This window comes from Lampetra fluviatilis, chromosome 26 (assembly GCF_964198595.1).
Source record: "Lampetra fluviatilis chromosome 26, kcLamFluv1.1, whole genome shotgun sequence".
In the NCBI taxonomy this organism is placed as follows: Eukaryota; Metazoa; Chordata; class Hyperoartia; order Petromyzontiformes; family Petromyzontidae; genus Lampetra; species Lampetra fluviatilis.
In genome coordinates, this window is record NC_136300.1 from 6609958 (window position 1) to 6632721 (window position 22764).

The 22764-nt window shown below is 46.4% G+C and overlaps 1 protein-coding gene across 1 annotated transcript in view; it reads left to right on the forward strand.

The window, feature by feature from the left end:
- The first annotated feature begins 739 nt into the window (after nucleotides 1-739).
- Nucleotides 740-22764, forward strand: part of LOC144942019 (A disintegrin and metalloproteinase with thrombospondin motifs 18-like) — a 118840-nt gene continuing 96815 nt past the window's right edge. The window contains exons 1-3 of the mRNA XM_078868629.1: nucleotides 740-960; nucleotides 3193-3283; nucleotides 10821-11158. Coding sequence (XP_078724755.1) covers nucleotides 784-960; nucleotides 3193-3283; nucleotides 10821-11158 — 606 coding nt within the window. The 5' untranslated portion in view covers nucleotides 740-783. The remainder of the gene's footprint in view (nucleotides 961-3192; nucleotides 3284-10820; nucleotides 11159-22764) is intronic.

Sequence of the window (22764 nt, forward strand, 5' to 3'; positions counted from 1 at the left end):
GCTAAAGAGAGGCTGTGGGGGGTGGCTGTGGGGGCGGGTGGAGGGAGAAGGTTTTGGTGGGTGTGGATACCAAGCCGCAAAACCAAGGGAGGGGATGAGCCACCCACCACCACCACGCTCTGCGTGATTAAAAGGGAGTTCGTTCCTCGAGTCTGCGAGAGAGCGACCTTAATGAAAACAGAGCCGCCTTCCGTTGCCTCCGAGGGCACTTAGCAACTGCGCGTGGGCCGCGTGCTCTAGACAGAGAAAAGTGAACAGGCAAGGAAACAACCATGTATGTACTTTAACATATACATGCCAACACACACACACATATATCTACGTGTGTTACAACGGGCGATAAAATTGACCGAGCATGGCACCGCTGCTGGGCTCTATGAATGCGTAAAGCACAGGCGCTGAATGGAAGCGCGTCTCCGTCGGTGGGCGCTCCGGGCCACAACGACCAGAATGGTGTCATCGCCTTGAAGACCGCCCCAGCCACCAATGTTCTTCATCAGAAGCAGCAGCAGCAGGAGCAGCAGCATCAGAGCTCCAAGTCGAACGGCCTGGGACTTCTTGTCTTCACCGCTGGACGACGACGATCTTGAAATTCAACATACTCATGCCGGCGGTGTCTTCATCATTATCACCACCACCACCACCGATCGCCACCATAATCACCATCAGCATCATCATCATCAGTAGCAGCAGCAGCAGCGGCCATCATCAATGCACCAGCGTGAGCCTGTAAGTCGAGTCCGAGAGTTGGATTCCTGAGTCAAGTCTACGCCTCGTCGCTCCATGGGGACCTCGGATCAGAGAGACCATCAGTCCATCCCGGAGGCGTCCTGCATCACCTCTGCCCGTCTTCCACGCCACGCGCTGCTGCTACTGCTGCTGCTGGTGCTGATGATGATGCTGCTGCTGCTCTTGCCGCTGCTGGTCGCGCTGTGGCAGGCGTGTGGAACAAATGCTCAGGCAAGTGGCTGGGACCTCGGATGAATAGGGAAAGAGGAGGGGGCATTGGGGGGGGGGTGGTGGCGGTGGGGGGATGGGTGGAGAGTTGTGGTGAGTACGTTGCGCATGAGGCATGCACATGCCGCATGTGTGAACGCGAATTTCGGCGGCGTATCGTGGAGCGCGGTGTGGATAAGGCGGCGGTGGGGTTGATATGCGGCGTGACACGTGGGAAATGTTTGCTGCAGGTGCAGGCGTGACATCGCCGTTTTTAAAAAAAAAAGTATCGTCTATGCGTAGGTAACGTCTCTACTGTGTGTACACGAATTTGTCCACGTCCCTCGTCTTTACTGCGCACGCCATGCGCGCACGTGGCACGTGCGATGAACCCCAATTGTCTTCCGCTGACCAAAGGGATGGCATTTAATGCGTGCAATGTATTATTTCAACGACGTCCGGCCAGCGTAGAGGAGTAGGCCAGATTACCCGAGGGGGTCTCCCAGAGCTCCTGCTAAGTGGAGGCCCATCGGCCAGCATTGGCATGAGCAATCAATTGCAGGGCTGCTCCTTTACCTTGTATACTTGTGATTACATGCTCTGTAAGTATACGTGTGTGCGTAGGTCGGGCGGTGATAACACCGCAGTTAAGTCGATCGGGAGGTTACGAGTGGTTGGGGAAGAGTGCGGGTATTCCCACTTCTTCCCAAGACGTCTGGCTCGCGCAGCGTGGAATCGGTTAAGGTGCCATCCGAAGGAGTTTTTTTCATCCGTTTATTTAGAAACCCCCCTCTCACGGAGGCCCTCCTTCAAGCAATAGCGTGAGAAAGCAGTTGCAGGGCTGCACCTGTACCTTTCTATAAAAATCCAATATCCGAGCAGGTGGAGCTGTGAAACAGCACCGCCGACAAGCGAAATTAAAAGAGGAAATTAAGTGGCTTTTGTGAATTGCCTTGGGAATGGGTCAGGAACGGGTCATTGTCAACGAGAGGGGCATTGCTCGTGGTTGGTGAGTTGGCTCGGGCTCGCTTTCGCTTGGCTCGCAAGTTCGGCACCCAAACCGATTGCCTCTCCTCACCAGGGCAATCTAGGGGCTCATTCCGTTTGTCGCGGATTTTCGTTTTGGTGACGTTAAGAGCCCTCTATTCGCAATCGTATACCTGGGATACATAAAGTAACCACCACTCTCTGAGAAGTCAATATTGGGGAGAGCCAATGGTTGGACAAATACCTTGCCATAGGAATGTGGAGTTTCCACGGCTGGCCGAATGTTCGCCAGTGGAGAAGATTGCCGCCCCATTTCATGTTTGAGGAAGGAGACGCTTTTATTTGCTGCTAATATGATTGTTGATGGCCTTTTGCATTCAGTTACCAATGTACTGGAACCACTTCATGTGGGTTATTGTAAGCATTATAGTGATAATGTTAATGCACTAAAAGATGCGTTGAAAAATAAGACACTGTTGTGTTTTAAGTATTCATTTTCTAAGGTAATGTAACGTGTAACACATCCAAGAGGACGCGTCCAGGTTGGGAGATGGAGTGGTGAAATCAGGTCATGTGCAGGTTGCTAGGTGGATTACGGCATCGCAGGGTCATGAGAGGTGGTGGCAGCCTTCATCCAGCAGTGGATTGACCATGGCATGCTCACGATGTAGCTGTAGAGCTGCACGTTTTAAATGCACCAGAAAGTTGTCTAGACTCTCCTGAAGGATCCCTCAAAACATAAGCGCTCGCAAATCCCTTTTTGGAATAACGTCTAAACTGTTGCACACATTGAACTGTGCGCAACGATTGCGTGCCTCAAAGACAACAACCCAAGACGCACCACATCGGCAAACAATGACCCAGAGATGACAGCATGTCATTAAATACAGATTTTGAAACCGAGTTTGTTGGCATAAACATTAAAGTTCAATCGGTTTATTTTGTTTTTTTGCTGCGTTGATGCAAAACAATTGTGATTTGTGTAGCATCTAAATGCAACCGCGATTTCCAGACGCTCTTAAAAACAAGGGCACATGTGCACGACCGGGATAAGGGGAGGCGTATTCTCGGATACTGTATGTTTGTTTAGAAGAGACGACGAAGTATGTATGTATGTTGAACGTCTTTCTCACCGTACGTAGCCAACCGTGATAATCGAGCGTTCAAGGCAGGTACAGAGGAGGAAGGAGCAGGCCTCGTTTTATTGCAGTATTTAAAATGTTTAATACTCTATCCTTCAATTATCGTTTACCTTAATCTGATTTTCAGACGACAGGTTCGAAGGACACGGACGTCGGAAGCCACTCCTCCCACAGCAACGAAGATTTCTTAGCGGATGAAAGCCTGGGGCTTGGCACAGGTAAATGCTCTACCCGCCAGTGCCACGCACAGATAAACGCGTGTCTTGTTTCTCCGTACAGCATGCAGATGCATGGGGACAACAAAGCACCAGGCACGGGTAAACGTTGTCGTCTCTTTGCTTTAAGTTGGCCACATCACCCCAACCTGGCAGAGGTTCCAATGAAGCCCCGGGAGCAGAATGCAAACTGTGGGCCCCTCATTCATTAGCGATTACAAAAAAAAACCAGGGCCATTATGGGGCACTCCGTTGCGTGAGACCTGGGGGCAAATGACCCCCTTTGCACCCCAAAACCCGCCCACTAGGTGGCCCTGCCACCAGGTACGTTATCCATTCAAGGCTGAGCTGACATAAGCGAGGCCCAGGAGAGGTTCAGACAACACTTGCCAATGATGCACATGTCGGCTCACTGAGTCTGAAGCACGTAACATTCTGATCCATCATATCCCACACGTGCTCTCGCAAAGACAAAGACAAAGATCCCCCGTATAGCCTTAACAGACTTTTGGGGCAAGTACTGTTTGCGAGCACATATGAAGGCACACGAGGGGGTGGGTGATCAACACCACGCCCGGCCACCTTTTTCTCCATAGTGGTGATGTTTACAATTCACACCAGGTACTCATTTAAGGCTGAGTCGACCGAGGGGAGGCCCAGGACCGGTTCAGATGTTCGTCATTGGTGATGGCCGTGAGCTGGAATCGAACTCGGTTCCTCGGTTTTGTAACTCAGAGCGCGACCCGCTGCGCTGCTGATGCCCACAAGTAAATCAAGTACACACACAAACCGGCACACACGTGGTCGGGAGAAGATAAAGGTGCAGCCCTGCAATTACTTGCTCATACCACTGCCGGCAGTGGGGCCTCCACTAAAGGAGAGCTCTTCTAAAGAGCTACACATGTGCACACACGTTGCTTCTGCTTCACGGGAGGCAAGTCTGGTCACTACCGTTGCACAAGTCACGTGGTGTGGAGGTGATTGGCTCTTTTTGTAAAGGCCCCGTCGTTGGCTTTGAAGTGCATGCCAAGTATTTGTGTTTTGGTGTTGCTGCTATTATCGTTATTATTGTGTCGTGCGAGCGACGTGCGATGCGTTGGCTTGACGTTAACAATGGGGGGTATCCTTGCGATCTCCACTCTCGATTGAAGAAAAAGAGAGGAAAAAACTTGTTTGAGTTTTGTGCAAGCCCACACTTACATTCACACACACACACGCGCGCATGCACTACAAAACCCCCCAGCTTGAAATGCTTTTGTTGAACTTTTTCCCTGCGTCCTTATTCAGCAGCAGCAGCAGCAGCCTTCGTGCGATTTATGCTTTGGCCATGTTCAAAGCGTGTGTATTTGACCCAGGGGTGATTGCTTCATGGCAATACACGGAATTATGATGCTTCTTGGAACACTGCAGTCCCTCCCGTGACATTTGCCTTTCAAAACGGAGATGCAAATATCCCTTTGCAGCCAGGAGAGGGAGTCACCGAAATTGCAACGCAGTTGCTCTTCTTGCAGACTGCTCGTTCGACCACCACACGCTCACATTGACGCACGTGCTGCTACTTGCATGCGCGTGCACGTGTGGACGTTCGTTTACAACCAGGCGGGAGCCGATTGCGATGAAAGTCACTTTAGCGAGCGAGGCTTGGGTTGTGAAGTGAAAATAGCGGGGCAAAGGTGCAGCCCTGCAATTGCCTGCCAACAATCACCGCCGGGCAGAGGAGGGCTCAAGGCAATACTCTCTTTGGAGGGTGTTTTGGCCTACTCTTCCATGCGGGCCTAGACGTATTGGAAGAGGTGGGAGTGTTCACACGTGTGTGTACCTATTTATATTGCTAGGTGGAGAGAGGTGGGGAAGGACTTAAGAATATTGCTCTCCTGATCCAACTGCTTGCACCAGGAGATCGATTCGATCTAGTAATCATTGTGGCAGCAGACATATCTACATACAATCTCTGGATTGCAAGTCCGGTGTTGTTAGGCGTCACCCCACTGTGGCAGCACCACGAATGAATACACTTTATACTCTTTGGTTCTTTCGGTAAAGTCACGTAGGTATAAAATAAAATAAATCACGACGTTTCGGGCGTAACACAAGCGTCCATCATCAGGTGGAACGCTGATGTTGGACGAAGAACCAAATAGTATGGATTCCTACAGTCACGAAAGCTTCAAATCAAGATTGAATACACTTTGTTTAACACGGAGGCTTTCGCGACCAATATTACCCACAATAGAGGTGTTTGGGTATTATCGCATACGTATAAATGTGTTGTTAAACTCGCTACCACCCAACACAGACAATTAGCATGTTGTGGGTTTACTCTCCAACACACCGGTATGCTGTACTCGTCACGAATTGGTATGTTTTGTTTACGTGACAAACCTTACTAGTTGTCTGTGTCGGTTGGTGGCGGGTTTAACGAGACATTTATATATTTAAGAGATCTAACCCAACAACACAAGTAAAAATTCACTTTATTTGCGTACGCGTTCGAGTGCTGAAGCGTGCCCAAGTTAAATTTCGATTTAAAGCTTTCGTGACTGCAGGGATTCATCTTCTTGGTTCTTTCGGTAAAGTCACGTAGAAGGGAAATAATAAAATAATAAAAATAAAACATAATAAAATAATTCTCACGACGTTTCGGCCACAACGCAAGCAGCCGTCTTCCTTCTACGTGACTTTACCGAAAGAACCAAGAAGACGTGCCCAAGTTGTCTCTTTCCTTAAATGGCAAACGGGAAAGGGCTCGTGCCTGTCTTGGGTCTTTGAAGCCAATTGGTGGAAATTCCACATTCTCACAGCAGTGGCCCGGTTTCTCCTGGGAAGAAACCACCATCATTAACTTCACACAAAGTGACAGTCCCGCCACTCCGATGCAGCACGCTCGGCTAGGTAGGGTGCGAAAACAAGTTTAAGAAGCACACGTAAGGGATGACACGACCACCAACTCGGAGTTTAAATCACAGCGTTGTGATAGGAAGTTGAGCATTGTATCTACAGCGCCACCTGCGCGCTATTTTAAGTACTGCAGGCGCTTCGATACAATTGTCTAGGAGATGCAAAGACCCCCGTATACCACTGGAACCTCATTTGCCAGTAAAAATATGATAATTGGTTTTTTACCCTTCTATCTGGCAACAAAACTGACACCTTTTTACAAGGAGTCATGTTTGCATAGACCACAATACCTGCAGTCATAATGCAAAAAAAAACAACTCTGATAATGATATGCACTGTCCTTGAAGTTGATTGGTCCACACCCGAGACAGCTTTCCTTAGAGCCTAGTCTCACATGGTGTTGGACCAGATGACGCCAAAAGGCGCACAACTCAAAGACAATGCTGAGAGAGCCGCTGGGTGAAGGGACTCCTCTCGTGCCCTGTGGAGCGGAGACTCCACGCCACTGGTTTTTGGAGCGGTAACGAAGGTTTATTATTGTAGGTTTCGTGGGCCACCCGAAACTGCATCCGCGCCAAAGACGGCGGGCGCGGATACCTGATGCACAAATGGACAATTAAAAATTATCCAGACGGTTGTGCGGCTGTGGTCGTCCAGAACGGACCGTACAGCGCGTCACGACGCATTGCCCCGATCCAGGAGAGACGACGACGCAGCAGCGACGTACTGCGCTGCTGCTCCCGGTCGACGCGGCAATTATCCGGCGCGACCACCTGAAATGTCAAATTGTGGCTGCACATCGGCCACACGAAGGGAGAGGGAAGACCGCGGGTTGATGTCGGCGGTTCTGTGGCCATTTCAACGGCGTCGGTGACAAGCGAGTATGACGAATCGATGGCACGCGCTGACGAGTGTAGACATTGAGGCGCGTGCGTGTGTCTCGACAATTGCACAGCTCAGATAACGTATTTGAACGTAAGCCGGTGTCCGCGATTTCTTCGGCCCGTCTTTCTCGAGAAACGAATGACATCGCAACTGTCGCCCTCACCCCCTTGCGTGCCTCCGCTCCTCGAAGCTTTTCTGTTGGCATCGTCAGCGTCGCTTGAGTCGTTGTCGTGGCCATGCACTTTGCGTTCCCCCCCCCCCGTCGTCTTTTAAGCTTCACCTCCTGGTCACATTAATTGGCGCTCGACTGGTTTATGGACCGCCAGAGGCCAATAAACACCGAACAAGTTTTTTGTCACCGGGAGATTAGATTAATGTTTAGGGTGCCCTTTTAAACGAGGGTTTACAGTTAGTTTACAGGGCATTGTTTGCCATGCGCTTATGACTTTGACGATTAAATGCAACTCTGAATGTCTTCTGTTTGACCATGTGTGGCCGTCTTGTTTACCACTTTTCGATGGTTTCATTGTTGAAACGGTCCTGACAGTTTGCTTCAAGGATCCTATACGCCGCAGGACGTTTAAGTAGATATCCAAGTCTTATTATACATCTGTATACTGGATCCAAGTCTGTTTCAAATCAAACCGAAGAACACAACTGATAGTGGTAAATTATTAAATAGTCATCGTGTATTATTTTCTGAGCATTACCCACTGTTAACGACACCAGATGTGTGTGTGTGTGTTTAAACTATTTTCGCAGTGGTGGTGTAGCAGTCAGCGCGCTGCGCTATGAACCTGGTGACCCGAGTTCGATTCCCGCTCACGGCCAACACCAGTGGCAATAATTTTCTGAACTGGTCCTGGGCTTCCCCTAGGTCGACTCAGCCTCAAATGAGTACCTGGTGCGGTGTGTAATAACATCGCCACTGGGGAGACAAAGGTGGTCGGGCGTTGCGCTGGCCACCCCACCTTCTCGTGTACCGTGCCGGCATTCATAGGTGCTCGCTAACAGCACTTGCCCCAACAGTCTGCCGAGGCTATACTGGGGATCTTTATATATATATTTTTTCTATGTTGTACACTTTACTTAGTAACAGGGGTCAGTGTTCACTGGAGGCCAACACACAGTCATTCTATTAATACAGTTACAATGCCCAATCATTAACAGAAATACCAAAGTAAATGTGATTGACATTTTCAGGCAAGTGAATGAATTAACCTGGTTCTGTGATTAGAGAGCTCAACTGACAGTGTGAAAGTGCCGAGTTTAAATCCCCGTCAGGGTTTCATCAATACCACCATTCCTTTAAACTGAATATAAAGAATTGGCATTGTTGTTTGTTGTCGTCATCGCTTTGTCCTGTGTATAAACAGGAACCCGTCACAGGAATGTGGTATTTACATCACTGGCATAAGCCCGCCAACCAAGATACGCACACTCATTTGAGCAGGGAGACCTTTTGATTTTTGATGCTAAAAACTGAATATATTATTCCTTTCCTGCGTCTGGCAGTGTGCTCTGATGTTAGTAATGTTATCGCTTGTGGTGGGATGAGAAGTGGGTTTGAATTTCCAGCGGTGGTTTCAATGCCGTGGGAAGGACCTGTCTGTACAATTCCGAAGTGACTCCTCAATAACACGCTGCCCATGTTCGGTTTATTAATTCTATTGTCTTTTCCAAGTCCCGTTGTTTGGCCGCCGCTCATCTTACTGGTTCACTTTGTGCCTGAATTCCACTCTTCTCATCCGAGTGCAGCTGTTTTCTATCGCTGTCTGGCATTGATCAGGCATTTTTAAGAGCGACATGTTCAACTTAATAGTGTGAAATATATTTCTTTCGTTTTATCACCAGATTCTCAAATGTGCCATTCCCATATTTTGAGTGCACTGTGAATAAGAACAATTTCATGGAGAGCCATACATGTATTTGTGAGCAAGCGAATGTTATTGAATCAGTTGTTAAACTAATGCATTGGTGAGTTGCATTACGGATACAAACTAACTCACGCCTCCGTTTATTGTACACGCGAACAAAGTAGTTTTTTTTTGTTCTGCTCAAGTGAACATTGCATGGTGCTCGTATCAGTTGGTGGTCCTGAGGCAGTGGAACAAAATCCACATTCCTATGCCTGGGGGCCAGTCCATCCATTACACAATAACAGTTTGACTTGCTCCGAGATGATCCTTGATTTACTGGTCCGAGATCGATGAGGGGCTGACACCGAGTGGTGCGTTATTCCTTACACATAGGATATATATGTTTGATTTGTATCATCTTAGCCGCTCTTCAAAATCTAGTTTATTGTGATATGTAAAAAATATATATAATAATTCCCCATTGTCAATCCACTTCATGTATAAAGGCTTCCCGATGACATATCGGTCATGAGTGATATTTAATCATACTTCACCGTGCTGGTCAGTGCGTGTTGGTGAGATCTCATTTGCCACTGATCTTAGTCAAGGCTGGGAATTGGACCCACGTCTGTGGGTCGAGAGCGCCGTGCGCAGACCACCGGGCCTCTATTCTCCCCAATAAAGCAGCTACAAAATAAGCTTATTGGACAATTATAATAAATGCACGCATCGGTTGCTCAGAAGGTTATGGCAGGAGATGGTTAGCAACTTGGAAGTTCACAATAGGATATAAGTAATCATGAGGAGGTGGCTGCGATGGGCGAGATGTGTGCAGCATGGAGGGTAGTTCGCTTACCAATACAGGTATCCAATACAGGGACTCTACTTATGAAGGAGTTCAGCTTACAGAGGTTTGACTGTAAGCTTTGATCGTAAGTCCAACTTTACTACTGTCGATTTCAAACATCTTGTACGGCATATAGACTAAACACCGGGAATGGATTTAAAAGTTGTATTATCTCCTCTAGATGTAGATGCCACTGGTTCTTCTCGTTCTGTAGATGTAGATGCCTCCACCGCCATCTATCGGCGGTTGAACTTACGACTCTCGGTTCGGACAGGCGACTTGACATACGGGCAGGTTTGTTCGTATCTTTGAAAGTTTGTAAGTCGAACGGTCGTAAGTCGAGTCGTCCCTGTACAGGTTGCTATGTGGACGTCCGGTGATTTGGAACCAAGGGGCAGGCCAAATCCCTAGCCGTGAATTGTCATCATCTCGTGCCTTAATCTGAATTAAATATTTGCTTCTGATTTTGTGTCTCCTGCTCGATTTGCATGTCTCTCAAGGTTGTTTTAAATCCCATGTGGTAGCATCATTTGCTCCATTACCTTAAGCGAGCGTTACATCAGTTGCCTATAATTTCCATTCGCTTTAAATAACCCATTCCGACGTGCTCGATTCAATACGTGCATCAGGAAGAAACCAAACAATTTGAATCAACGATTCTATTAATTACTAGCCAGATTGTGGGATACTGTGGGTCCTGTCAGAACGGTCCTTGGATGATGTGTTGACTGCATAACGAACAAGAGTAACACCCACAGCCAGATAGATGGTGGTGGTAGTGACGACGATGATGTTGCTATTGTATGAGTAGACATTGGAGGTCAGGCGTGTGGTATTGCAGAGGGAAATAGGCAATGGTGCGCTGTCACGGAATCCACAACATTGTGGACGACAACCTCCTTTGACACTCGACTCATCGGGAGACTGCTGCCTCGGATCTCGTGCCACGTCAACCGTTCGGACGCGGCACCATCTGCCAGTGGGACGGAAGCGATTGGCGATGCGTGGCGGCTTCGAACGCGACCTCTTGACCTTGACCCTTTTGTTGCAGACTACGAGCTGGTCCACCCGGTCGAGGTCGACGCCGACGGCTCCGTACTCGCGCCTTCGTCCGGCCGGCAGAAGCGCTCGCTGGGGACGGCCGGAGGCGATGGCCTCCTACGCTACCGCCTCCTGGGATCGGGCCAGGACTTCAGCCTCGAGCTGGAGCCCGCGCCGTGGCTGCTGGCGCCGGGCTTCAGCGTGACGGTGCTGGGAGACGAGTCGTCGTCGTCCGGCGCCGCGGTCCGAACGGTGGACGTGTCGCCAGCCCAGAGGAGCTGCCACTACCAGGGGAGGCTCCGCGGGATGGAGGGCTCTTCCGTAGCCGTCTCGACGTGCGACGGGCTGGTCAGTAGCTACCGAGCAACGGCTACGCGCGTCGTGGGGCAGGGTGGGGGGAGGTTGTGGGGTGACGGGAAGTTCTGCTGTAGAGGTGTTTACATTGGCGCTTGAGTGAACCTATGCGATGGACGTTGTAGCGTGAGCAAGGTTGGCATTGGGGGGGGGGGGGGTGCCTTCAGTCGACCTTCACCTATCTCTGTGTAGGCTTCGTGAATCTGCCCCTCTCTGGCCTGTGGACCCTGGCGCATTTGCACCACCTGCTCACTCGATTTCACCACTGAATGAATAAAGTGTTAATTAAAATAGAACAGGATAATTTTTTTGACTGTCATGAAATGTAAAAATGCCTGAGGTTTTGGCTGGCCGGCTGGCTTTCTCCATGAAATGTTCAGTTTTGGTCTCACATATTCTGGATAGGATGGGTATAATTAGATGTTACTAGCTTAGAATTTAATTCGGGTCTCCAGGTTCATAGCGAAATACGTCAAGCACTGCACCACTGCTCTCCTTTTCATGAATTGTCTCTTAATAGTTAAGTAAAACATAACATTTGTTCGAATAGTCAATGGGGTGGCATTCATCTCTATTGTTGTCTGTGATCCAGTGTGGAAATTCCACATTCCTATGGTAGAATGACTATTGTTGACTCCCCACAAAGTGGTGCTCGTTTTATTCACCCAGGAGTGATGATAGAACGTTATATATACTCATATAATGCACACATTCATTCGTAATTGGTGTGCTTAGTTTGAGATTGTCCATGTGTTGTTGTGTATTGCAGGGATGGTTGAAACAGGTGACTCTTAAGCCCATATATAACTATGCTGACTATCATTTTTTGCTCACATTGAATGATTAATGACAGTCCGAAAGATGATCAGATATGTGCGGATAAACCCGCTGCAAGTAACTCTTCTACAAAAAGTTCCATTAACCCTTGGGGCCTGTGTTATTGGTTAACTGTTTGGCTAGGGGCCGTCGATTGGCGAGTCCCTGAGCCCCGAAATGGATAAGAACATGGTTCCTTAAATCAATCCAGAGAACGCCCTGGAATTAATTTATCCAAGACGTATGTTGGTTTGTGGCTTGATAGATCTGCAAATTCTACTCCAAGGGGTTGGCTAGCAAATTGAGAGCACGTTTAGCTTAACAACATGCGAGTTTTTTTCCCCCCAAGAAATTTCCAACAACAGCAATCCTGTCTTGGGGTAGAAGTAATGAGAATGTCGAGAAAGGGCCGTGTTAACGTTTACTTGGAAAAATAAACATATTGTAAACTCGGCAAAAAAAAAAAACTGCCGACTTGCAGTGCTACAATTCTGCATGAAGTGTACCATGGGCGTGTTCAATCTTGTTGCGTCCACATAAGGGCCCCTGGGCTGCTTTGATCAACACAGATGATTTCCGATGCCTATCTGACATCTCTACAGTTATTATTGTCTCCCGCACTCGAGCCTCGGCACCATTACGTAAGAGCATGACATTTTTACAAAGCGTATCCCCATGTTTTGGGTATTGTAAATTAGGAAGTCCGTGTTTGGAATGTATAACATTATAGAAAGTGTACCCACTCCCCCCCCCCCTTTGAACTCGGCGCGCTAATGTGGGTGTACAGATAACATACTCGCTCTGTTTTTAGGGCCTGGCATACTGACCTCCATATTTCAGAAAATGAAATGTAGCACTCTGCAAAGTCTTCAAAAGGACTTTGGTAATAATTATCCCTGTGACGTTTTTTTTCCTTTTTAAAACTAAGTTGAGCATTCCATGTGCTGCTGTGAGCCCCTACTGGTCAGTATTCAACTGAAGACTGCATTGCTCTGAACGTGCTTGGTCTCCTCGGATATTGGAGACCTTAACTAGGGTTGAGCATGCGTAGCGATTGGATGGCTGACCACCGGTGCATACCAGGTGCTGTGAGGCCTCCGATGTGCTAGGAGATGGAGGCAACACAACGGGTGCGGTCTAAGCACAAGTTCTGGTCCGCTCAAATTTCGCAGCAGTTCGAGCAAATTCGTCGTCGCGTGCTGATGTTGCATTCGGTCATGAAAAGGTTTGATCAACCGGCGAGGAGATTTTATCAGTCAGAATTTTGATGAACGCAGTGGCCCGTGAAAAGGACATCTTTGTAAACGTGACAATCTTGGATCATTGGTCCACTTAGGTTTATCCCCCATACGTTTGGTTTTTTTCCGGATACTCTGGTTTCCTCCCATGTTGCCAACATTCATTAACAGACTTGCCAAACCTCTCAATGCAGTACCCTTCTGACAGAAAGTCTTAAGACTCGGGGGAGGCTTTTAAAGGTAAGTAGTGTACAATATTATTATTAATTTAGCCTTTTAGTCACCTAACACAAAGGCAACAGGTCAACCCTATAATTTATGCCTCTTTTAATAAAAAAGGCCCCTGCAATGTGAAAAGCAACAGTAAATCCACTGAAGGATAATGCCATAGCTGAAACATCTTACATTTCAAAATGATGCACAACTAATTCTAAAACGTGTTTGTTTACCATAAAAATCGATATTAAGTTGGGTGTTTCTTGAAAAATAATTAAGCATTTTAAAAGTTGTATGGATATTTTTGAACGCCGCTCACAGAATGAATACCGATGCTGGCATGTGGGAAAATACAAACCGTTATTTACACTCCAGTGGGTCACTTGCGCAACTTGGATGGGGTCAACCCAAGCGGGTCACCTCTGCGTGACCGATACAATTTGTGACACTGCGGGAAATCAACATCAGTTTTCTCATGGAGAGATTTTTCCCCCGCCATATGAATGTGGAATTTCTTTCATCGTGGTCTGAGAGCTGTAAGCAGAGCTGAGCACCGTCCCACTCTTGGTTTGAGTAGTGACACACTTGGTTCACGTTCAGAATCCACTCCAGTACAGTGTTGCCTAAAACATAACCAGCTGTGTTAAGTTTTGTCATTCTGACCAACATGTTGTTTTCTTCCTGCGGTTGAGGCAGCTCTTTTTTTTGTTGCAATTGCAGTTGCATAATTTGAGAGCACCCTGAAGATCAGACGGAGCCTCCAATAAGCACAGTGTAGCAGTCGCGTTATCTCAGAAATTCGAATATGGATATTCACCCTCACGTGGTTTCAAGTTAGATGCCTCGTGTTGTTCGGCCTGATGTCTGATGTTTTGCTCGCCGCGCTGCGAGCGTCAGTTCCTGCCGAAGAGAGCGAGACGCGCACCACGGTGAAAACCTTGCACAGCAATAATGATCCTCATTGAAACGGTGTGCGTATCAGAAGTCTGCGCGATTCCTGTAGCGTTCGTTCAGGGCGGGAGAGCAAAAATGAGTTGCGCAGCATGGAGTTTGCGAATGCAGCTTAAACACCCGCGGGCTTGAGCAGGAACATGTCACCGCACTAAATCAGGCAATGCAGATGTGCACGTGGACGATTGGCTGCCAGAACGGACCTGGCAGCCAATGGATAAAGAACAAAAGGGCATGATGATATTTTAGAGTCCAGGTACAAATGTTATTTTGTACGGATTTGTAGGATTAGGAAACAAACGTGGGCCAGAGGGGATCGTGGTATGATGTTCGAACTCCCACACACTCCTTCCACACGTGAACGTCACGACAGTGTGATGTGGCTAGCAGCAGCACGTCCAGCCACCTTTGCCTCCCCAGTGCTGATGTTTACACACTGCACCAGGTACTCATTAAACACCGAGTTGACATAGAGGAGGCCCAGGGAAAGGTTCAGACGGCACTCCCCACTGACGCTCGTAATAGCCTGGGCAATTGAACCCAAGTTACCAGCTTCGTAACCACTCCACCACCACCACACAGGTGCATACAAATCGAATTTAAGACATTCATCTGGCATCTCCATCAGAAATCTCCAGAGACACCTGTGCTGTTGCTGTTAAAACGCGCGCATCAATGCACACGCGAGCTCTACTCCTGTCGCTTGCCATCAGAGTGCAGTCGCAAATGACCCCTCGGGCTGACGAATGCTGGCTGCAGAATAAAAAACCCGTTTTGCCTCGAGGACACTTGGCCAGTCACCAAGCCACAGCGAGAACGGCGCATGCGCAGTGTTAACAATGTGAATGAAAGTCGCGTTCGACGCGTGGAAAATAACATACGACGGAGCGTGGCTTGTATCGGCTCATTTGTGGACCGTCAAATTCGTGACAACAAGCATGCGACTTTGAAGAGGGCTCATGCAATGATCTCCATGCACACAGTGTGTGTGTGTGTTACCTCAAGCGCAAAGCAGGCGAATATATCGTGAATGCATGTAGTACTTTAAATATGAATAATGACTTGCAGAGTGGAACGGTGTTACGTTGGTAAGCGGATTGCTCCGCGAACCCGGCGACCCGAGTTCGATTTTCCGGCCACAGCTAACAGCAGTGGCAATCGGTATCTGAACTGGTTCTGCCTTTCCCCCTTCAGCAGCGCACTGATCAGCGTGGTGAAGTATGGTCAGAGAGACCTTGACCGATGTGACGTGAGGAGGCCTTCATCCATTTGCTGGATTTTGAATATCGAGATGTAAAAAAAAAAAATGAGAATCTTTATTTTTCCTGGAGGAATCCGATGAGCTATGAAGCTCTTTTCAACAGATATCCAGTAGGGGGGCAGCACGTTAACAACAGCAAACAAACAATACAAAAACACGACAGGAGTGAAAACTAGGGCATATGTAAGTAAAGTACACAAATTACTGCAGATCGTTCAACACTAAGCGCAAGCTTAGGCACTTCAGCAACAATAGCAACAAGAAGAGTCCCAGACCACAGCAATAACAGCTGCTTGGTAGTCCAGTGTTAGATGAAGGCCTTCCCACACTATGTCAATCATGAAGGTTGTTTCACCAAACTTCACCGTGCTGGTCAACGCGGGCTGGGGACGCCACACGATGGTTCGTAAATCACCCACCACTGATGTTCAAGTTCAAGTTAATTTCTTAGGTATAGCCCTGTGAGCCATTCGGCTCTTGAATATGGTATGGGAATCGAACTCGGATCACTGGGCTGATGAGTGCAGGGTGCTAAGCACCGCGCCACCACTCCACCCAAGTAATTTAATTATAAATGCTTACTTAACTCTCGGAATAATATTTGTAATTTACGAATATTGTAAAAGCATATCATGTGAGTGATTGCTGCATGTGTGAGTGATGGTCAGAGAGCAAATTCCGTCATCTGATTGGTAACATGGAGCGATTTGTGCTCAGACATTGCTCAGGTTGACCAGAAAATACCGCGCTGCGGTTGCTGCAGATGCCATTTTAATCTGAACGTTATTGCAACCATATATATTTTTTATCGCTAGAGTACAACATTCATATTGCCAGCAAAATAAATAACCTGTTTGCACATGCTAGAAATTATGGTTAAGGGACCATCCCCCCACAGGGATGGGAGATAAATGTTTTTATTGCCAACACAATGTTTATTTCATTGCATGTTGGTGTCCGAGCTGTACGGTACTTTCTCTTCGCAACTTTTATTGAGGCCAGCGTGGGGTTTTGCCACGAGTTGGCGGACGCACCAAAGAGGTCATTTCCCCGTGCACGTGAACGTCCCGTCGGCTGTGACATTTCACGCCGTTGCCTCTGCCAGTTTCGCCACTCTCCCTTTTCGCGACGTGCTGTGGCTAATGCTGGATCGTTGCTGGCGGTGGTGGAATTGTGCGGTTTCGGTGGCGATGTTACCGTGACGCTAGCCACCGCGATGCAGCGGTTTTAAATGCAGTATTGTTATTTGGTGATGCTGCGTTGGCAGTGGTGTACAGGCAATAAATAATAATAATAAGAACAACAGCAAAACTCAATACATGAGGGAATATCAACTTCCCTAAAGTAACGATGTCTTCAAATGTGCTCTGGAGAAAGACCGTTGCTCGTAATTTCGCGGATTATAGACGTTTATTTTTAAGGCATTGTTATTGCCAAATATGTCGAGTAGCTTTAAAGGTGTTTCAACATCCTGACACGCGAACAGTGGACAAAAGATAGGAATGTAGAAATGAGGAAAACAACAGGGCTCATCAATGATGATCACGCATCCTGCCTGGGTGGGGGAGGCAGGCAGGATGCGTCATGAGAATAATTGGCGAGAGGTGAGAGACGCAAAATTCCAACTCGGAGTGGACACCGCGGGAGAAGGGCAGAGAAGCCGAGGGAAACGACTGAAGAGATTGCAGCGGCGAGATGAAGTCCCGGTTCGTGGGCCATGAGTGGACAGGAGCATGTGGGGACACCGAAGAGAACGGAAGAGCATGGGGCAGGCTTTGCTCGGCAGTAGAAAGTTACAGGCCGACAACAACAACAACAATAACAACACGTGTAAGTTAACAGCCCAATGGATGAACTGGTCCCGGCCTTAGTAACATATAATGCTTACAGCCAGCTCAGAGCCTCCAACAGAGATGAGCACTGGCACCAAGCATGCCTGATCAAGGAGGCACCACGTGAACCACCAAACCCTCGTCGACACCAGATGGCTGGCGTACGGTGCGCGCCACGTTTACGCATAGCGGTCTTGTGCGTGGCCTTTTTAAAATCCTTTATATTAAGTTCGCTTGCTTGCTTGCGCGCTTACGACCGTGCAAATCTTTCGGTCGTTTTTTAACCCACTTCCCGTGATCCAATCGAGCTGACATTTTGCACACAGACTCGTTGTGTGTGACAATTTATTTTCGTGAAATTTTTTTTTTCCAATTGCTTAATGGTGGCAGGCAATCATCTGACCCATAGGTGGCAGCCATCTCAAGCCAGAGGACGAGAGGACTCTAGCCGCCCGTTTCAAAGACCAATGTGGGCTGGGTTGTGGCCCATTGAACACGCATATAAAGGATTTATAGTGAAAAACTTTGTTTTTACGGGTTAATTTTTTTTTAGATGTGACAATGCACCTCGCCCGCCCTTGTCTACAATCGAAGCACACTGAATGTATCCAAATCTCTCACCAGATCTTCAAATGCAGCACGTTTGTTGCATGGGGATGAATTGGATGGAAGACTGACAGGGAATGTGAGATGGCGTAGTCAAGCTGTGAGGTGCTCGGTAGATGGCAGTACAGCAGTGGATTATTTAATCCAAACGTGTGGAGTGTTTTCTCCGTGGATGCGTGTGTAGGTTGTCTCCACGTACTCTGGTTTCCACCCACTTGCCCTACAATGGTTGATGGGATTGGCACAAACATCCCAATGCAGGACCCTCCTGTAAAATGGTTCTTCGACTCATTGGAGCGTTCCTGGATAAAAAAATAGGGCCTCTGCTATTGTTATGATTGAGACACATTCTCAAAACATTTGACTTGTGATTGGATTCACTAATAAAAATATTTGATTGACATGGCGGTGAATACAAAATAAAGTTACGTAAATATATTAAATGAGGTATTCTAATACATGTTATTTGATACATGTATCTTGAGCATTATAGTACTATCTAGTAATTTCTGAGTTCCTGTCATATGATTCCTACCTAAATTATACATTCTAAAAAAAGATCAAAGTAGTTGCTGTAGAAGTCTTCTAGATGAAATCTAGTTGTGTCAACAGTCTTTCCCAGCAGACACACACACACAAAGTTAAATATGCTGAAATATATATTCATCTTGTATTTTTAGGAGACTTCGCTGTCAGTTCTCTATTTTTTCTCTTAAGCTCGTTGCAAAAAAATACATAATTCTTCACTGGGAGTAGGACACAAGTTGTATTTGAAAAGATGCATTCATCTTTAACTCAGCAGATTTTTCCCACGTAAATATCTTTGAAACAAATCAATTGCAAGATAAATACGTGTCATGCATTTTATGATACCGTGTCATGATGTCACCGGGTTTAATTTATGTTTGACTTTGAGGACTTGATCTGTTTAAAGGGCATCCCTTCTATTGGTGCAATATACACATATATAGTTATATTAGCAGCATTCAGACAGGGTTGCGAACGTGTAGGCGGGCTGATGATTTGACATCATGAGACATTTTTGTTTAGGCTGGTTCTCGTTAGTCGCAGAGCAAGACACTGTTATGTGACTTTTTTTAGAGCAGCGCTTCTTGGCAACTATTAACTGATCCTATTATTTGCAGAATTTCTCCAAGTTATTTACACTGTCATCTGCGTATAAACGAGTATAATAGGAGATGGCTTATCCGCCACATCCAAGACACTCCTGTTATACATATATATTTAAAAAAAGAACTTACATAATTAGGAAGAATTTTGAGTTTCTTGTCGACCCCTGACTGTCCCTCTTTATCCACGGATCGACACGGAGAACGGAAGGACTTGGGCCCCACGCCTGGGTGGCATCTGTTAATCCGCAGGTGAATGCGAATAACGGAAAGACTCTATCAGACAATGAGAGAATAATTTTGCTACCGCTGATTTGTGATGCAGCTAATATCAGCAGCAGCGAGGAGGGGCTCTAGCAAGAGGAGTTTCAATATACGTACAGCAGCAGGTTTACCGCCTGCATAATCTCCAGCAACCACAGACCCAGCCTGGGAAGGTGCCGTATTATTTATATGGGAGACGCAATTTTTTAGCGACACAACTGCTGATGGATAAAGCCGACGTAGAATTGTCGTGACCTGCAGTGTGGTGGTTGAACTCGGTGTGTGGATGATACCGAACGTTGTGTATGTATGTTGAACTTCTTTCGCACCGTACGTACTAAGCCAACCGTGCTAATCGGAGTTGCATAGCCAATGGGAGGAATCATAGAGTCTTGGTCATAGCTTTAGATGAGTGATAAGAAAGCAACTCACCGCTGTTGAGCGAGCGAGGTAGGAACTGTGTTTCTCCACCACAGACATTGCAAGAGGATTCCAGTTTAGACCAAATAAGTGCTTTGTATAGGAGTAATTGTTTTAGAGTCACTGGAGGATTCATCGTGGAAAAATTAAACCTAGCCAGATGAGTCGTATAGCCATTCCAAGACAGGTCAAATGATATTGTTGTGCCAAGCAGATGAATGGATTTAATTCAGATACGAATATCTACGTTTAATATGACGTGAGGAATTTGACAGCGGAATTGACAGACTTACGTGATATTATCATCGATGGGGTTATTTTTCCCCGTTGAGCATCAGGATTTTGTCAGTCCAATTAACGGTCGTATTCAAGTCAGTGGTGATTGATAGTGAATTATCTGTGCGCCTGGCAGCTAAATGTCCACTCACTTTTAGCCTAAGATTTAAATGAGTACTCTTTGGTTCCTTTGGTAAAGTCACGCAGATAGAAGATTAATAGATCACGACGTTTCGATCGCAACACAAGCAACCGTCATCAGGTGAAACAAACACAGCATGATAACTGCTGACGTCAGCAGTTCTAATTTTCTACCCACGTGACTTTACCGAAAGAACCAAAGAGTATGGATTCCTGCAGTCACGAAAGCTTCAAATCAACATTTAAATGAGTGTTATGCATGACGTGTTATGTCATCGTTTTGTGAGTGTTAAGATATCGTTAATGAAGACACGAAACATGTGGGAGACAAAACAGATACTTGTGTAGTTCCACAGTTAATGGTGAAAGTATTCGTTTTTGCGACCATCAACTACGTAGTGGCCGAGCGGTTAGAACGCCAGAGAATCCAAGCTTTCAGATCAGAGTGGTTGCCAAATGATGGAAGATTGGCAACATAGTGCGGAATGCCAGACATGATCAAATGCTTTCTAAATGTCAAGGCCTACAATTGTACTCTCCCAAAATATTCATAAGCTATAACAGGTCACTTGTAGAGTGTAACCCACGATACCGATCATCAATAAGAAACAATTGCGAATTCAATTGATGGACGAGCTGATTGTTGTTGATATATTCCATCGGTTTCCCAAGTAGAATGACGTCTGGAAGATAAGACGACAAGAAGATGGATCGCAATTTTTTTTGATCTGGCAGGACACGAGCTAATTTCCAAGGTCGCAAGGGTTTGGGTCGGAGGGGCTCATAACGTTTCGTTCTGAAACTCATGGAGAAAACATGTATTGACTCTTCTAGGGTTAACCTGGTTCATTTCAACATGACCATTTTGAAAGAAAAAAAATAGATGTAAATTGCTGTACCAGTGATTACTTTCAGAGCTTAAGAAAGGTGCACATGCAGAGAAAATCAGCGCAAGCAAAAATAAAAATAAAGATGAGGTTTTGTTTTATTTTGCCTCATGACATGATGCCAATAACACAGCTTAGAATGCGATTGGGGAAAAAGACAAATATGTTGGAAAGATTCCGTTTCGTACAAAAGAATGTTGCCTTCAGATGAACATTGGGTTTCTCAGCAAAGAGTAAGGTTAAAAAAACAAAAACATCCATAATGTACTTAAGTTGCACTTAATGCCGTACTCGGAACTTTTGTAAATTCACAAGTAACATACATACAAGACAAGTGATTTTGCAGAATCGTATCAATGTTTTTTTACGACTCGTTTTTGTCCCCGACAAAATATATGGACCACTAACAATGATTGATATACGTTCCAACACAAGCCTCAGCCGCAAACGTCTAAACTTAATTGACGCATCAGTGCAAAGTTCAACCCAGAAATGTATGCCAGCTGTATTTTAAAAAGGCAAACGCGATAAAGAAAAATAATAATAAATATAACAAAAATGAAGTCATCCCACAGGGGTACATACCAACATAATGTGTATATATATAAAAGCATGATGGTCAAAAGTCTCACTGCAATCCTGAGAAATGCCAGTTGTGGAGAATTGACTTTGCTCCAGTTGTAGGTTTTATAACCTCTTCCAGAGCAACAATGCAAATGCATTGACGCTGTGGATGTGCAATGCGTGATTCTTGGCCAATGTTACCACGGAACCACACGTGGCTTTGGTTACATCGTGAGTGATTATGGCTGCGTAGTAAAAAAAGAAAAGAAAAGCGACTTCCCCCTGTGATGCAAATGTGCTTCTGTGCGTTATTGTGTACGTGTGTGCGTTGAACTTCGTTTGCACCGTACGGAACCAACCGTGCTTATTGGAGGTGCAGGGGGCGTGCTGGGATCCCAGATCTTGTTGATGGTGAAATTGGAGGCGCGCGGGGGGGGGGCATGAGCAACACAGTGATGAATGTCTCCCTAAATGTCATGAAGTTGTGTGCAACTTGAATTGTGTGGTCGAGCAAGCGGTCTGTGGTAGTGGGGTTGTTTTATTTACGATTCTAGGTGGGATGAAGTAAATCGAGTTGGAGAGATACGAAAAAAACAACAAGTGGACAAGACTTAATTTGCTCAAGGTGTTGGTCAAAATCGGCATATAATTGGCAATTTGCTTTCAATTTATTTTGGCGACTGTTGTAATAACCAAGGGTCAAGGAATTAATCACGTGATTTGTTTTATAGTATTTTCTGTACACATGTAATGAAATCACTTGCATTGTCTGCTAGCCTGTTATGATTATGAAGATGATTTAATTTGCAAGCATTGTTAATTGTTTGCTGGAGCGATATCAACATTTCTTTGGGATAATTACTCCACAGTTCCCATTTAGCAACATTATCTCTTTAATGAATGAGTGTTAGGACGCAGTGTTCTCGTGATAGTGTGATTTGTGGTTTTTCTCCGGACAAACTACTACGAGACAGTTTGTTGTCAACGATGATAATGAT